Source organism: Dama dama, chromosome 14 (genome assembly GCF_033118175.1).
Source record: "Dama dama isolate Ldn47 chromosome 14, ASM3311817v1, whole genome shotgun sequence".
Classification (NCBI taxonomy): domain Eukaryota; kingdom Metazoa; phylum Chordata; class Mammalia; order Artiodactyla; family Cervidae; genus Dama; species Dama dama.
This window is the reverse complement of record NC_083694.1, coordinates 53,038,034-53,056,528: the sequence shown is the minus strand read 5'-3', so window position 1 is coordinate 53,056,528 and position 18,495 is coordinate 53,038,034. Positions and strand designations below refer to the sequence as shown.

General features: G+C 46.5%; 1 protein-coding gene across 1 annotated transcript in view; it reads right to left on the bottom strand.

Moving 5' to 3' along the window:
* TNN (tenascin N) overlaps nt 1-18,495 on the bottom strand; it is a 72,071-nt gene that overhangs the window by 38,929 nt on the left and 14,647 nt on the right. Inside the window, exons 4-7 of the mRNA XM_061160768.1 lie at nt 18,067-18,330; nt 13,268-13,453; nt 11,870-11,959; nt 481-744 (exon numbers count right to left, since the gene is read on the bottom strand). Coding sequence (XP_061016751.1) covers nt 481-744; nt 11,870-11,959; nt 13,268-13,453; nt 18,067-18,330 — 804 coding nt within the window. The remainder of the gene's footprint in view (nt 1-480; nt 745-11,869; nt 11,960-13,267; nt 13,454-18,066; nt 18,331-18,495) is intronic.

Here is an 18,495-nt window from a genome sequence, read left to right as displayed (position 1 = left end):
TTGGTACATTTGGTAAATGTTGACTCAGGAGGCAAACCGTTTTCATGGTCTGAAAGAGAGCTCCAGATTACATACACAGTGCCCGTGCAGTCACTGCAAGCTGAGATAAGCATTCAAATTCACTGTCAGCCAAATGTTTTGAGTTTTCACATCCAAAAAAAAAAATGAAAATTAGGAAGTATTCCTCTGCTCTGAGGGAGTTGCACGTGGAATTTCAACCCATGTAAGTATGACCCTCTGATTCAAATTAAAAGGATGGTCTCTTTTGTTTGAGGTTAAAAAGGGGGGAAAAAATTCATAATTATGCAATTTAAAATTGCTTTGGCAACCCCCTGCCCCACACCTGCAAACAAAAGAGCTGGTGCTAGGGGGATTCAGTCTCCTAATTCAAGAATCAATCTTCTCCCTGCCATGAGGAAGTCTGTTTGTTTAGAGATGGGAGAGAATAAGAATGAGAGACGACTCCCCTTCTCCTGTTACCTGTGAGGGCCGTGGTGTCCGCCTTCTTGCTCTCCTGGCTGCCCCTCTCAGCCCACACGTAGACTTCATAGGCCTCGCCCGGCTTCAGACCTGTCAGGACAGTGCTGTTCTGCTCCCCGGGCACCGCGGTGTCCTTCGTCTCCCCGTCAGCGGAGATGTAGCGCACCACGTACTTGTCAATGACCGCCCGGACTGGGTCCCAGGAGACCGCCACTGTGTCTTCTGTCACTCGGCCAGTGACCACGTTGGTTGGACTATCGATATCTTCAAAAACATAACACAAGAAAGAAAAATTAGAGAAGACCTCTAGCTGGTCAAGGTCACAAATGTTTCAAGATTGCATTCTTCTGGGTGCAAGACTCTCCATCATCTATGACAGGGGACAGCTGACCTCTGCTTGAACCCTAAGCTGAAAAAAGTCTTCCTGATGGACATCCACTTTCAGACCACTGAACACGTTAGAGAAAGTTCTTCCAAGTGTGGCCACCTGAAGTGGCTATTCCTTCAAGTATGTCTACCCTTGGTGGGCATGTAGAATACATCTAATTCCTCTTCCCAGAGACCATTCAGCAGACCCCACACACTGTAGCCTGCCAGGCTCCTCTGTCCACGGGGATTCTCCAGGCAAGAATACTGGAGTGGCTTGCCATGCCCTCCTCCAGGGGATCTTCCCAACTCAGGGTCTCTAGCATTTCAGGTGGATTCTTTACCATCGGAGTCACCAGGGAGGCCGGGTCTCTTTCTGCTGCTGCTGCTGCTGCTAAGTCACTTCAGTCATGTCCGACTCTGTGCGACCCCACAGACGTCAGCCCACCAGGCTCCCCTGTCCCTGGGATTCTCCAGGCAAGAACACAGGAGTGGGTTGCCATTTCCTTCTCCAATGCAGGAAAGTGAAAAGTGAAAGTGAAGTCGCTCAGTCGTGTCCGACTCTTAGCGACCCCATGGACTGCAGCCTACCAAGCTCTTCCGTCCATGGGATTTTCCAGGCAAGAGTACTGGAGTGGGGTGCCATTGCCTTCTCCAGGTCTCTTCCTACTTCTCCCCTAATCGAAACAGTTTCACCTCTCTAAGTTATGCACTTGTAAATTAAAATCTATTATATCATATTATAAACTTATATTACCAACTTCCCACTTAGTTTTTAGACTTGGCATTTACATCTAGACGTGTTCTTGTCTTTCCCTTTTCATAGAAAAATTCCCAGAACTCAGTTCATTCATTCAACAATTCATTGAGCATCCATTCCATACCATGGAATGTAATGGCGCTCAGGAATCACCAATTAACAGGACAGTCAAAAATCCCTCTTTATGTAGACTTCATATTCTAGAAGGACTAACCCAGAACGAAATGTCACAGACACTTTACCCTCAATAACAGCCTCAGCCCAGAGCCTCAGAAAATTCCTGTTTTTTTTCATACTTGTCCCAGTTACCCCAGGGGTTTTCAACCTTTGTCAACCAAGGACACCTACTAAGTACCACCACCAGAGGGTCTACTTCAGAAGGTCTGAGATACACCCTGACATCTCTATTTAAAAAACAGATACGCAAAACTGCACAGGTGATTCTGATGTACATCAAAGGTTAAGGACCTCCACATTAAACCACATCTTCCCAATTTTTGCATATCATACATGTCCTGGACCCACCATTTATCCCCATTATATTTCATCTTACAGATTCCATTTATAATTTAGTCTTTCATCCAAGATGCCCACTTTCCTTTCGAGGTTTTTACCATTTGCAAACTTAATAAGTGATTCATCTGAGTGCACCCATCAAGGTCACTAATAAAGATGCTTGCCCCAAGACTCTGCTTTACATATAGATTGGTATCCTTCTGGGTGAAGACACACAGAAAGGATATCTAAGCATTTTTCTTCTTCCTCATCCTGCTCTAGTTCTCCTGGCCAAGGATTTTCCAGCAGAGAAGCTACAACTTTACATAGCTCTGTTCTTTGACATCAGCTACAATGCACTTTTCTTGAGCACAGTGGCTGTGTTTTGTGTGCAAGGAAATGAAATACATTCTATCACCAGAGACAGTGCATATTTTATGTAATAAGTCAACTGCCATTTATTGACCACATATTAAGTGCCAGATGCTTTTAATTCATGACTTTATCAGACCTCATAGTAACAACATAAGGCATTTACCAGGTTCTCCATGTACTAGTTTGCAAAATTAATAACAGTTACCATTTTGAGATCACTAATTATATGCAAGACTCAGAGAGATTAGATAAATTGCCCAAACTACACAGACAGTAAATGGTAGACCCTGACTCCTTCTGTAATCATTGAGTGTCTGCTTGGAGCCAGAGACTCAGCAGTGTTATGAGTTAAATTGTGTCACCTGACCAAAAAGATAAATCTAAGTACTAAACCCCAGCACCTCAAAATGTGACCTTATTTAGAGGGCTAGAGATATAGGGTTAAAATGAGGTCATTAGGGTAGTGGAACTGATCCTTATAAAAGGGGGAAATTTGGACACAGACACATACAAATGGAAGACAAGATGAAGACACTCAAGGAGGAGACAGGCATGTGAACGTGCACCCCAGTGTTCACTGTAGCACTGCTCACGACAGCCAAGACATGGAAGCAGCCTAAAGGCCCATCAACAGAGGAATGGGGAAAGAAGATATATATTAACACACACAACGGAACACGACTCGGCCATTAAAAAGAATGAAATAATGCCATTTGCAGCAACATGGATGAACCTAGAGAATGACTTCTCAGTAAGTCAGAGAAAGAGAAATAGCATATGATATCCCTTCCCTTATATAATGGAATCTTTAAAAGTTACGATACAGATGAACTTATTTACAAAACAAAAACAGATTCCCAGACTTAGAAAGCAAACTTATGGTTGCCAGAGGGGTGGTTGGGGGGGAATGGATAGTTAGGGAGTTTGGGATGGACATGGACACAACTGCTATATTTAAAATGGATAACCAACAAGGACCTACTGTACAGTACAAGGAACTCTGCTCAGCGTCATGTGGCAGCCTGAACGGGAAGGGAGTTTGGGGGAGAATGGATACATGTATGTGTACGGCTGAGTCCCTCTGCTGTCCCCCTGAAACTATCACAATACTGTTGATAGACTATACTCCAATACAAACAAAAACGTTAAAAAAACCCAAAAACACAAGGATTACCAACAAACCCCAGAGGCTGGAAGGGACAAGAAAGGATCCTCCCCTTGAGCTGTCAGAGAGAATGTGGCCCTGCTGACACCTTGATTTCAGACTTCCAGCCTCCACAACCTTGAGAGCCTCCACAGCCAACTTCCACACTCAATTTCTGCTTTAAGCCACCCAGTTTTTGATACTTGGTTATAGCATCCCTGGGAAACTAATATAAGCAATGAAGAGAATAAAGACCCCCTACTAGGGAGCTTACATTCTCTTAGAAGAGCCAGACAATAAACAAGTAGGGATAGTGTTAAGAAGGAATTAGAAAGTGAGAGAAAAAAGATACTTGGGATTTTAGAAGGAAGGCCAGTGAGAAGGTAACATCTGAGCAAAGAGCAGAGTGAAATGAATTTGGCCATGGACAATCTGGGGGACCTCACTCCAGGCAAAGGTAGCAGCAAGTTCAAAGGCCCTGATCCATGTATTCGGGAAACAGCAGTAGGCCAGGGCATCAGTACAGAGTAGGTGAGGTGGTTGAGTGGCTGAAGGTGAGGCCAGTGAGGCAAGGAGGCAAGGGGATGCCTTTGAAAGTCATTGTAACAACTTGGCTTTTGCACAGAATAAGATGAGAAGCTTCTGGGGGTGGCAGAGAGGGGTGGTGGTTCACAGAATGGTATGCTCTGACATGTTATAAAAGGACCCCTCTGGCTGCTGGAGAGAGTACAGACTGTCGCAGGTCAAGAGCGGAAGGTCGCTAGGAGGCCGCTACAACAGTTTGTGTGTGAGATGACAGGAACATGGACAACTGTGGCAGATGAAAGAGGGCTGGGAAGACTGCAAAGACAGTGTCCGCTCGGGAATTTGATGTGGACTATAATGACTTGTCAGTTTGGGTCTTGAGCAATTTGCAGAAAGTGGCGTCATTTACAGAGATGGGGAGATCTTTGGTACTGATATTACAAGTGCTAAAGGAACTTCTCTAGGCAGGAAACACAAGAGATGGGGAGATATGAGGGAGGGTAGAGTCTCCAGAAGAGGCCAGGGAGAGGAATAGGACCAATGGTTTGCTTTTGGACTTATTAACTGGTAATTGGCAGAGTGAAGATTTGAACCCAGTCCCATCTACCTAAGACTACAAATTTCCACCTTATATCACTACCATTGGCCTCTTCTTCTTCCTCTTCTTTTAGTATTTAGTTGTTTAGCTGCATCCAGCCTTAGCTGTAGCACACAGGGCCTTTGTGGTGTTATGCGGGATTTCAGGCAGACTCTCTAGTTGTGGCACAGGCTCAATAGTTGCACACGCAGGCTTAGTTGCTCTGCAGCAAGTAAAGTCTTAGCTTCCCCACCAGGGATTGAACCCATGTCCCTGGCATTGCAAGACCAATTCTTAACTGCTGGACCACCAGATAAAGGCTCCCATTAGCTTCTTCTTATGGAACTATGACTACTACTAAGAACGTGAAAAAAGTGAAAGTGTTGGTCGTTCAGTCGTGTCCAACTCTTTACAACCCCATGGACCATAGCCCACCAGGCTCCTCTGTCCACGGGATTCTCCAGGCAAGAATACTGGAGTTGCCATTCCCTTCTCCAGGAGATCTTTCCAACCCAGGGATTGAACCCGGGTCCCCCACACTGCAGGCAGATTCTTTACCATCTGAGCCACCAGGGAAGCCCACTACTAAAATGATAATAATCAGTTGCAAAGAAAATAAAGTATGATCTGAAAATTTCTTGCGACCTGAAATCCAGCAGCATTCATGGACTGGAACTTGGAGGGGCAACTAGAAAGAGGACATGGTCCCAGACTGCCACCTCTGGGAGACAGGGGCTGGGTGTACCTCACACCCACTGGCAGAGTGGGCCTCTTAGGATGAAAGGGCAGTGCATTCAGGACTCAGACATCAGAAGGGCCTCATCCTGGGCCTCCAGAGCTTGAGCAGGCTCTACAAGGATGCTCAGGAGAAAGTGTGTACCCCGAGGGAGAGGACTCCCTCCTCACCCCATTGCCCCTTTCTGTGCAAAGCATGATTCTACACATGCCAGGGAGGGAATAAAGCGAGCCTCCAATGGTGATATGTCACTTTGGGGAAATCAGTGCTCAACTGGGAGTGGGGACACATTGACTGGCAAAGTAAGGATGGGGAACGCCCAGAGACTCCTGCCTCTTGAAGTCCCTGGCCCCCATCCTCTCCCACATCTGTGCAACCCCCAGGCCTCTCACCACCTCTTCCTGCCCCAGATCAGTGCTTGTCACTATGGCTACAGGACCCTCAGCTGAGGCCCATGGCTTTGTAGGGCGACGACTGCCTACATATGCAGCCCTGTCAAGATCCATCATATCCGCAGGGCTGGATGGAGGAAGCCTTATGCTATTACAGTCGGGTTTGATAGAGTAATGTATGAAAAGCACCTGGCATATAGTATGTGGTCAAGCAATGGCACCTGGTTTTTTCAATACATTATAGTTTTACAGGTTATTTGCAAAAAGTGAGCTTATGTAACACACCTCTTCTTAGAGAAAAAAAGCACATAAGGAATGAGCATGAGACAAGGGGCTACCTCTGGGATTACACAACAATTTAGCTCTGTGGCAGTCACTACTGTACTCTAATATCTGGGAAGCAGAGATCAGAAAGATTAAGAGAATGACCCTTAAAGAAGAAACTGAATGTTTACATATATCCCATCATTTTTTGGATTTCCTTCCTATCTAGATCACCACAGAGCATCAAGGAGGTTCTCACTAGTTTACTATTTTATACATAGTGGTGTACATTATATATGTCAATCCCAATCTCCCAATTCATCCCACCTCCTCTTTCCCCTCTTGGTGTCCATACACTTGTTCTCAACAATTGTGTCTCTATTTCTGCTTTGCAAATAGGTTCATCTGTACCATTTTGCATATGTATAACTGATTCACTTTGCTATGCAGCAGAAACTAATACAATATTGTAAAGCAACTATACTCTGATAAAATTTTTTTAACATAAACAGTAATGAGGGCAGGCTTGCCTTTACATATAATAAAATTATGATAAGTCCAAAAAAAAAAGAAAGATGAAGGAAGTCTTCTTCTAAAAAAAGAAAGAAAAAGAAACTGAATATTGTCTTTCCATCACTGCCTGTGGACTAAGGACAGTTCTAAAGAGACGTGTTAGACTGCATCTGTCCCACTTGGGTGAACAGGGCTAAGCTACCACCAACGATTATGGGAATCGATCCAGGGAAGCACAGATTTCTGGCACAAGGCCTGATTTTGACACACAGCCCTGAGGCTCCTCATCCACCCCCAACAGTCCCAGCACCCCCAGGAACAAAGAATAACTGGAAAAAAGCCAACTCGGCTATGAAGAGTGAGAGGGCAGGAGGCGAAACAAAATCATAGCATGTCAGGGTTACAGAGACCTCACTCAGAGAGGACATGTGACTTCTCTAAACTCATAAAGTCCGTGAGAGGCCGGGCCAGCCTGGAACTTGGGACTCCCCTCCCCCTTTCTCTCAACTCCCTAACAATAGCAACAACAACTTGAGTGTTTGAGAGGCTCCTTAAAGAGCTGCTCCTCTCCTTGATAAATTTCAGGTTGGGAATTGGATGCCAAGATACAGATGTAGGAGGAAAGCCTCAGTGATAGGACCCCCCACAATGCATGACATCACTGGAGGGAGCCAGCTTAGCAGCACCAAGACCTCCCTCTCTGCCAAGAAGGAATATGGGGATCATAAACAGTCTTTTCCATGGAACAAAGCCTTTTAGTAGCCTGCTACAGCTGACCAAATCCTAGATGAGTCACAGCCCCGGCTCAACTGGGAGATGGGCCCTCCTGCCCTGGCCCCAGCTTCCTCCTCAGGTTGCAGTCTCCCACCTGCTGGACACTAGCAGCCCTGGTTGGACCTTCCTCAGGGCCATGGGAGGTGAGGGACATCTAAGACAAGAGATATGAGGCTTGATAGGAGAGATTCACTTTTGAGTGCATGTATTAGGTGGCACCAATGGTAAAGAACCTGCCTGTCAGCGCAGGAAACATAAGAGATGCAGGCTCGATTCTTAGGTCGAGAAGATCCCCTGGAGGAGGGCATGGCAACCCACTCCAGTATTCTTGCCTGGAGAATCCCATGGACAGAGGAGCCTGGCGGGCTATGGCCCACAGGGTCACAAAGAGTCGGACACGACTGCAGCGACTTAGCACACACACACTCAAATAAAGGTGAGCCCCATTTCAGAGAGATCTACAAAACTGGGGATACAGAAAAGGCTGATAAGGAGTTCTAAGCACGTGAGGACAGGTTATTCTGCCTTATTACAAGATTCCCCCACAGGGTTGGGTAGGGTTACGGCTGTCCTGGGTCTATGTTCACACGCGCAACAGCACGGGTCCACATTCCAACCCATGGCCACGGGATCAGGGACAGCCTTCTCCATTCACAACAGCCACGTGTGAGTCACCTAGCTGGCATAGTGGAAAATGGCACAGTCAGGGCCTAAAATCTATGGGGACATGGGCTTGAGGGCAGGGACGGGGGCCAGGGCCTATACTACTGTTCTGAAGGTGAGTTCACTGAAGAGGTCTGTATAGTACCTCTTCAGTATAGAACTATAGTAGCTATGTTTTCTTAGGTCTCCTCTACTGCTGCTTATTGTGGCAATAAAATTATTCAAAAGATATCATATGCAGAGAATGTGTTCACAGAGATCGATCCATCTTCCTGCTGTCCTCCTCTAGCTTTGCTTCTGGAAAGCGACCCTAAACTCAAATGTCATTCACTAGTTTACTCTGAATCTCCTAAACTTTGTAGGCCTCAACATTCTCATCTGTAAAATGGGAATAACAATGCTTGCAATGTTAGTAGAAGGACCAAAGATAATGTTCATGAAGCCCCTCGGTACCTAGAACACAGTGGGGCCTCAAAGACTAGAGATTCTCATTATTTTTCAGCTACAGGGTGTAGGTGTGGGGTGGCTGTGAGAGACAGGAGTTCTGAATGATACAGGAGCTCATCTTGAAACAAATAGGAGCTAAAGAAGGAAAGTTTTAGGGGCTGGGCCATTTCAAGTGAAGCACTGTGTTTGGGAAGCAATAACAAGTAAAAAGGATAGTAAGAGTTGCCAAAACTTATTTCATAGCATAGTCTCAGGAGAAAAGTTCTGAGAAAATTGCTAATAAGTGAATATGCTACACCGTATGTTCTAATGTGCCTGGGAACACATGAGATTATGAAAAAGCAAGTGGTCCTTTGTTTCAGACTCACTATGGAAAGGCATGTATTACAGACATTATTACACAATCATAAACATAAAAAAAGTAAGAGAAGGAATTTGAAACTCATGTAGTCCAACTTCCCATGTTACAGATGGAGCATCACCTCCCAGTGAGGGGCCTGCCTCTCTGGTCATCTGAAGTGATGCAACTCTGAGGGTCTGATGGAGGAGTTTGGGAACACTTCTCCCTGGAGACACTGGCCTGGCTGATGTGTGCTTCTCCAGAAGCTGACCCGGTCCTGAGGTTTTTAGAAGTGCTTTTCAGGGCACTTTGAGCATGTTAACAGGGTAAGATGTTTCTCTTCTGTGGTATGAGTTCCACTAAGTGATTCATTAAATGGAAAACATCTAAACTGTGCCAGTTCCACCCTGAACATGCATATGCCATTCTTATATTCCAGTATGTTTTTCCATCTCATGGAATGCACATCTGGAGAAAAGAGATTCTTCCCCTCCCTCTTACACTAACTAACAGTCTAGCCGGGTGTGAGAGTGTTTCCGGACCTTAGAGATTATTGTGTCTTTTTTTGTCATGTTAATAAGGCACATAATACAAATGTATTTGCAATCCAATAAAATATCCCATCCTGCTTTTAGAATATAATAAGCAATAAAAATATCTCTTGAATGCTCATGTTCTAGCTAGGATAACACACTTGAAAGTTTAACTGGCAATTCAAGGCCATTTGTAATTAAATGCTCTAGAAATTCAGGGGCAAAGATGGTTGCCATTTAACATGGTCCTAGAAGGCCTCAGTGGAGCGGCCAGTGTAGGGGCTGACCCTGGAGGGATGTGTGATGTTACTGCTGTGAGCCCTTGAAGGGCAGAGAAGCAGGGCTCATCATCTATGTATCTAAAGGAAACGTGTCTCTGCTGCTGCTGCTGCTGCTGCTGCTAAGTCACTTCAGTCGTGTCCGACTCTGTGTGACCCCATCCCTGGGATTCTCCAGGCAAGAACACTGGAGTGGGTTGCCATTTCCTTCTCCAATGTATAAAAGTGAAAAGTGAAAGTGAAGTCGCTCAGTCATGTCTGACTCTTCACGATCCCATGGACTGCAGCCTACCAGGCTCCTCCGTCCATGGGATTTTCCAGGCAAGAGTACTGGAGTGGGGTGCCATTGCCTTCTCTGAAACGTGTCTCTAGGACCCATGATACTTGGCAATTAATGTTTGTTGAACTGACTTAATTGACAGCTAGAGGTAACAGTGGAGAATTTTCCAGGCAGGGGTAACAACACGAACAAACCGATGAGGTAGAGAGAAGTCTTCTGTGTTAGGGAACCCCAAGAAGATACCAGTTGCAGGAAGGCTTCCTGGTGGGAAATTCTGAGCATGACAATGGCCCGGGTTGGGTGGGCCCACAGAAGCCAAGATAAAAGGACTCTATCTTACCCAAGACAATGAGAAGTCACAGAATTTTTTTAGTCAGGGAGTAAAGAGTATGAAAATTAACCAGAAATTCCCTGGTGGCTCTGATGGTAAAGAATCTGCCTGCAGTGCCGGAGACCCAGGTTAGATCTCTGGGTTACAATGATCCCTTGGAGAAGGGAAAGACAACCCACTCCAGTATTCCTGTCTGGAGAATTCCATGAACAGAGGAACCTGGTGGGCTAAAGTCGATGGGATCACAAAAGACACGACTGAATGACAGAAACTTCCAATTTCACAATGACCAGAGAAATAAAAGTAGGTAGCCTTTAAGTTTTGCATCCACCAAAGTGGACATCCTGGGTTCCAGTCCCAGCCCTGTCACTTCCAAGCTGGGCAATCTTGAGCTTAATTTCTCTAAGCCTCAGCTGTCTCATATGTGACTTAGAAATAATAATAAGACCTACCACACAGAATTATGATCAGAACTAAATGAGATAATTCACGAGCAGTGCAGTTAGTACAATGCCTGGGGCATGGTAAGCTCTCAATTAATTCACAGCTAAAGAAAAAGCCTCTCAAAGCAAGCAAAGACCTGCCATTTTGCAACTCACTGATGGTGATTCACTAGTCCACCGTTCATGCAGGCTGCACAGTACACACTGTATGGTTAAAACACTAATGTATATTTTATCCTTTATGATTGCCCAACTATATAATTCTTTCACATTTCAGCTATGCAATCTGTTAGGCAGCTGAAACAGTGAATTCAATTCTTGCACCATCTCACCCTTATTCTCACCACCCCAACCAGCTGCTGCCAGGACTGAATTGAAAAGAACTACAAAACTTTTCAAGAAAGTCTCCAGATTCAAATATCCCTTCTTTGCTGGCTCCAAGGATTAGCCTTTACCCAGCGGCATCAAGCTCACAGCCTCCCAACGTGACTTAGCAGGAGCACAGAGTGGTTCACAATTCAAAACGGGCTCAAGCACCATCTAAAAACTAAAAATTACATAGGATATCTTGCACATAAAACTACCATGATTTCAAATTCTTTTCTGATTAATAAATTACAAACTTACTGTCAAATATTACTGATTCATAGCAACATTTGTCATATATTTTCTTAATCCACAGATGCTAAATCTAGTGCTACTCCCCTGTGAAAGTCTTTAATATCTCTTGACATTTTAAAGCAAACTCCCTGAGTGTGTTTGTCATGAAAAAACACCGAAATGACAAGAAAAAAGTTATAAATCACCTGTCTTGGGTACTGTGGAGCTGTGTGCCTAAGTCCAAGATAATAAATGCCTTGGAAAGAACCCAGTGATTGAAGTTATTAAAATAAGCAGAAAGGTGTTGAAAACAGCCTATCCCCTTGACTCCAAGATCCAGGTGGAGATTTTCAACAGCAAGAAAAATGTGAGATAGAAGAAGTTTGCTTCCTCTCTCCTGCCCCGCACCCCTCCCCCAGAGATGTCATTATACAGAGAGACTGGCTGTCTCTATGCACGGCAGTACAGAGTTTTTATCCAAAGAGGAGTCAGCCAAGAATATAGCAGAATGCAAGCAAAGGATGCATTCACCGTGCCTCCACGTGGTTCTTACCTGTCCTGCCATTCAGAACAATCGGCTTGCCCTCGAGGTCTCCCCTCATAGGGATGACTGTGATCTTATATTCAGTCCCCGGCTGCAGACCTGGAAACAAGGAGTCAATGCTGGGTTGCGTAGGGGCTCTGGACCCTGGAGCCCCTGCACTGCTCTTCTGGGGATTCGGAAGGGCAAGGGGTGGGGCTGTGGGTCTCCCTTCAAGACTACATTCTACCTAAGGCAGCTGAAGAGCTGCAGGACCAGTGGAACATGAGGCATCACTGAGGAGCTTACGGGCCAGAATGGACGAGATGAATCTGATGAGGCTCTGGTTTCTTCCTTGGGCCATTAAGCACATATTTCCCAATTGTATTTATAGCCCCAATGTTTTTCTGCTCCCGACAATCATTTTCCCTCAAACGTTCCTTTCCTTCCCATTGTAATAATTCACTTAACTTGTTCCTCTTTATTTTCTTTTTCGCCTTCACTTTACTTGGCCTTTTCTGTTTCTTTTTTGTTCTTAACTTTTGTGGTTTCTCTGTAGCAGCCACCTGAATGCTTGTTCCTTATTGCACAAAATTTCAGACTTTGGTGACAAAATGCAGGCAAATGGTAGCATGTATGAGGCACACCCCACAAAACATTGAGAACCCCAAGATGACCGCTCAAGACAGAAATCAGAGGGTGGAAGGCAGGACAAAGCCCCAGAGGAGGACGTACCAAGGAGCTGGTAAGCCTCAGGGCCCCTCACTTGCACCAGCCCCTTCCAAGGCCATGTGCTTGGACATTGATGCTTATGTGTTACTTTTCTTAAAGAGGGTCCTGAAAACTGTGCAAGCATCAGGTGCCACAAAACATTACCCAGCCCTGCGTGGCCCCATTGTGTTTGCAGCCATCTAATTTCCAGTCTTCCAGTGTTTGCTCAGTCACCTGGGATGAGGAATGCCCCACTCCTGGCCACCTAGCTCAACTCCTTACACATCCACATTATGGCATTGAACAAACCAACTTCAACCAATTTCTCAATGTCTCTCTCTCTCCCATGTCACATACACACACACACATATACACACACACTCAGTTCTTCCAAAAAGAAAGTCTGTCTGCCATCAAATCCCCTCTGAGACGCAGAGGCTTCCAGAAGGTTAGCTGACTTGGAAGAACATTTCAGATGTATAATCTGCTACCCAGGTGCTTCGAGATCCTGGAGTCAGCCCTGGGATGCTGGAGCAGAGTCTTCAGGCCCCTCAGAGTGGGCTGACCTCTGTGAGCTTGGAGTCAGGGTTCAGGTGATTCTCAAGGCCTCAGAATCCTCTGCGCACAGCTGAGAGCTGTAGCTGCTGGTCCCCACGGCTCACACAGTCCCCACCTCAGCATCCACACCGAGCATCTCGCATCCCCAGTGCTGGCTCTTACCTGTGATGTCGTATTGGCTCTTGGGGTCACCGCTCTTGGGCACGGTGACCTCGGCCACCTCGTGCCCTGTCAGCGGGCCATACTGCAACTTGTAATAGTCCACCTCGGTCGGGGGATTCTCCCATTCCACGTCAAGGGAGTTCTCCGTCTCATCCGTCACCCAGGCAGTGCCAGGCACAGCAAGATCTAGTGCAGGGTCAGGGAGGGCAAGGGAAAGCGGTGAAGACGAGGGCCCCCCATCTGTAACAGGCTGCTTGCTACCAGGTCAGCTCCCATTCTTGCCACTCTGAATGCAGGCTGCAGCCCCAGGATGTGTCCTTAAAATGTGTCCCAGAACTGCCAAAGCAGCATGTAACTGTTGGTTTTCACACTGTCCATGGAGGACACACTGTCTTCCAGGAAAACTTCTTCCCTACCCAGCCCATCAGATGCCAAGCAACCTTCCCCGTCCATGTTGCTATGGCCAAGCCCTGAACCTCAAGTCTTGAGGCCAGCCGTCAACACACTCGGCTTTGGGGGCAAGTCACACTGAACCGAACATTCACCCTTTAGCTCTTCAGAGACGCAGGCCCACGACAAGACTCTCAAGGGCCCTCCATGTAGAGTTTGGGAAATATATGTCAAATTTTCTGGAATGCAACACTGGTGATACAACCTGCTCCTTCCTCAGTCTCCCAAATTACAGTTGCTTCCCCTTCTCTCAAATTCTCTTGTAAGATTTACCCCAAAGCAAAAGTGTAAAGTAGCAGAATTTTAACTTGGTCCTTTGAAGGATTCTTCTTGCACCTTCTACCAAATTTTACCTGATACCTGATATCCTCAGATACCTGATACCTGATATCCTCAGCTGCTCTAACTATTGATCCTGTGAAGGAAGAAAGTTACTGTGCATACTTCCTCATGCTCTACTGGCTGAGTCAGTAAAGAATCTGCCTGCAAGGCAGGAGTTCAGTCGTTAAGTTGTGTCCAACTCTTTGAAACCCCATGGACTGTAGCCCATCAGGCTCCTCTGTCCATGGGATTTTCCAGGCAAGAACACTGGAGTGGATGGCCATTTCCTTCTCCAATGCAACGCAGGAGACTGGAGTTCAATCCCTGAGTCGGGAAGATCCCCTGGAGAAGGAAATGGACAGCCACTCCAGTATTCTTGCCTGGGAAATTCCATGGACAGAGGAGCTAAGCAAGTTACAGTCCATGGGGTTGCAAGAGTTGGACATGACTGAGCAACTAAACCATACCAGTGCCACACGAAGTATTAATGGCTAAATGTTCACCCATCCACTCAGAAGAAAATGAAAATATGATGCCTGTTACCAAGGAATGGATTGCTGGTGTGGCTCTGTGGGAAGGACTTTTGGGTGCTGGTATTTGAGAGGGGTCTGGGGTCTCTGGGAGTGCTTGAATTCCAATGGCCGCCTCCCAGGCCAGTGTCACCTAGCCTGAAGTTTGGAACAGGAAAGACAAGCCCCAGACTCTCAGCCTCGCCCCCTTCCTCACCTCCTGCGCCTTGGTTCTGAAGGTGTTCCCACCAGGCTGACTGACCCTTTGTCAAGGACACAGAACAGAGAATTTGTGCATCATTCAAGGGGCAAACTCTCAAGGCCCTGACTGACCCTTTGTCAAGGACACAGAACAGAGAATTTGTGCATCATTCAAGGGGCAAACTCTCAAGGCCTGTGGCTCTGAATGTTTCTGAATCTCTCTGTTATGGATATAGAGTTTCACGGAGCCTTTTCCCTAAATGCTCCCTCCCAAGCTCTGCCTTTCACCTGAGAGCCTCCAGGTTCTTCCCTCAAAGATGGCAGTTCCTTGAGGAAACAGATCAAGAGGTGAATAATGAAAATGACTCGAGGGTTACAGAAGGGGCACGACATGGCTCACAAGTGAAAAAGCAGGAACTTCATGAAAAAGTGCAAGGTGAGCACGGGGTAAGTGTCTCTCAGGCTGAGGTCTCCCAGAGGAACAAACCAGAAAGGGTTTCACTTGAATTGGATTAGACGACTTTGCAGTCTTTGCAGTCCTCTTTGCAGGATTTTACAAGTCCCCAGGGCAAGAAGCCAGGAGTGTTTGCTAAGACTTTCAGAACAGATGTCTCTGCTCTTCATTGAGAGACTGTGGGCACTGTCCTGGCTGAAGACAGGGGCAGTCAGACAAAAACAAAAAGAGAAAAAGCAGCAGGTCTGGGGGGTGGGGGGTGGGCGTGGGGGGTGGGGGTGGCGGGCAGAGCCTGACTCTCACAGGAGAGAGATGTTCTCCCGCTGAACATACACAATTTCACAGGGATTTCCCTGGTGGCTCAGTGGGTAAGACTCTGTGCTCCCAATGCAGGGGCCCAGGTTCCATCCCTTGTCAGGAAACTAGATCCCACATGCATGCCACAACAAAGATCCTCGGTGCCACAACCAAGACCAGGAGCAGCCTAAATAAATAAATACAATCTCACAGGACATCAGCAGCAGAAAAATCAAGATGAAACAAGACCATTCCAAGATCATGTCTGCACACAGGCAAAACATGAACCAAACATCATCCAAATCACAAAAATGACTAAACATCCTCCCTCCTGACTAATATGAGTGACTATTCCCCCTCCCTTTTTTAAACCAATGACAGCTTTAGCCTCCCTCTAGTCTGCCCTCTTTCTAGATAAGATTCACCAAGATAACAATCACAGGATTATCCCCAGTTCATGACAGTATGCAATAGAAAGTAAATCCCTGCTTCCCTAACCCTTCTCTCAGATCACCTAACATAAGTCCAAATCCTACACCAGACCCCTCAAACACTGTCTTCCTGAGACACACATGGTCCCCCATTGTGTGAGCTCCCATGAGGCAACAATCAATAAACCCAACTTGTTCAACTACAGGGGTGTTTTGAGAGGTCTTTGGCTAGAGGGCATTGACAATAGCAATCACAAACTGTCCTCCCAAAGAGGATAAGTCCTTCACGTTCTTTCAAGCACTGAGCTACTCCTACCCTTTTCTATTCTTACTACTAAAATGAACAGGCAGCCAGATATTTCTGCAAAGACACTGCATTCCCAAGGCCCATCTTGGGGTCTCCCTGGCCTTTCCTTGAGAGTTTAGGGGAAAACGGAGGCAGCTTATTTTCATCACACCTAGAATAGTGACTTTTTGTTTTTTTAAAGTCTCCCTGGCCTTTCCTTGAGAGTTTAGGGGGAAACGGAGGCAGCTCATTTTCATCACACCTAGAATAGTGACTTTTTGTTTTTTTAAAGTCACTCAGTCGTGTCCGACTCTTTGCAACCCCATGGACTGTGGACTCTAGACTCCATGGAATTCTCCAGGCCAGAATACTGGAGTGGGTAGCCTTTCCCTTCTCCAGGGGATCTTCCCAACCCAGGGATCAAACCCAGGTCTCCCACATTGCAGGCAGATTCTTTACCAGTTGAGCCACAAGGGAATCCCAGAACAGTGCCTGGCAATGTTCAGATAAATGTTCAAGTAAATGTTCAATAAAGTATGTTGAGAAAAGGAATGAATTTGAATCACTTGAACAGCTAGGTTTCTCTGAACCCTTGAAGATCTAGACTGTCTCAGGTACTTTCATAGGAATGAATAATTTCTAAAGAATAAGTAGTGATGCTTGTCCTTCCAAACATCCTAGTAGCACTTAGTGGTGCCATAGAGACTCTGTCCCTCCAGATCCATCTGCCTTCCTGTTCTGTATCCCAGATTATGACCTCTGAAATGTATTAGCTGGGTTCCCTGGCCCTCTGGTTTCTGGTCATGCGCAGCCAGTGAGACTAGAAGACCAGAGGGCAGAAGAGAGAGTTTGAGCAACTGTTCTCCTTCACTGCCTCCTGATGAGAACACAGTGACTGCCTGCATTCCTCTACCAAAGGCACTTCATCAGGCAGCCATCTTCTAAAGCTCTTTCCGGGTCCCAGTACCAACTTCCATCCCCTGCCCCTTCAGACTGGGGTGGATCCCCACTGACACTAGTCCTGAGTATTTCATCATCCAAACCCTATCTATACCTTTATAAATAACCTCTTCACTAAACTTTCTAAGCTACCCCGTTTGTTCCCTTTCTTTCCTGCTGAAATGAATCTAATTGATACAGGTGGCTTCAGCAGACCCCCAATCATACCAACTTGACCTTGTTCAGAGGCTCAGTGAGGGCGTGAGGATGCAGGTGTCCTCTCCATGGCTGCTTGTACATGGGTGCCAGGGCAACCAGAAAAGACTATTGAGAGTCCCTTGGACAGCAAGGAGATCAAGTCAGTCAGTCCTAAAGCAAATCAACCCTGAATATTTGTTGGAAGGGCTGATGCTGAAGCTGAAGCTCCAATACTCTGATAGGAAAAGCTGACTCACTGGAAAAGACCCTGACACTGGGAAAGATTGAGGGCAGGAGAAGAGGACAACAGAGGATGAGACAGTTGGATGGCATCATCGGTGCAATGGACATGAATTTGAGCAAACTCTGGGAGATGGTGAAGGACAGCGAAGCCTGGTGTGCTGCAGTCCATGGGGCTACAAAGAGTCAGACTCAACTGAATGACTGATGAATAACAATCTCAGGAAATAGAGAAGACCCTGTAATTCCCAATCCAGCAGGCTCCATCACTGGCTTGGAGGACCCAATAATCAAGGAGCAGAGAGAGGGGAATAAGAATAGGGACTTTTCTTCAGAACCTAGGATTGCAGCAGCTGTGTTTTTCAAACCCCAAACCAGAGCAATGGCCTGAGTAGTAGAAGGGTACTTGTGGGGACAATGGAAGAAGATGTATAGAGCAGGACCTCTCTGGGGAAACCTGGCTCCTTTCTCACCTGTGGTGGCCAGTAGATGCTGTGGGCTACTGGAAATCTCTTTCTTCACGTTGCGCAGGGTCACGATGTACTTGGTTCCAGGCAGCAAACCAAGGATCTCGTAGCTGTGCTGCTCCTTGGGCACTCTGACATGCTTCACGGAGAGCTCCTTCCCCAGTGGGTAGTAGCTGAGGAGGTAGTGGTCCACCTGGCTGGCGGGCTCCCAGCTGACCAGCAGGGAATCCTCTGTGCTCTTGAGCAGCTGCAGTCCCTGGGGGGCAACCACTGCACACAGAACAAGAACAGGGGTGGAGACAGTGAGGGAACAGGGCTGGGGATCCAGAGCCAAAACGTATTCCTTGAGCACCTACTTTATATTGGGTTGGCCAAATCATAGTGTATGGAAAACCCCGAGTGAACTTTTTGGCCAGTCCACTGCTTAACGCTATG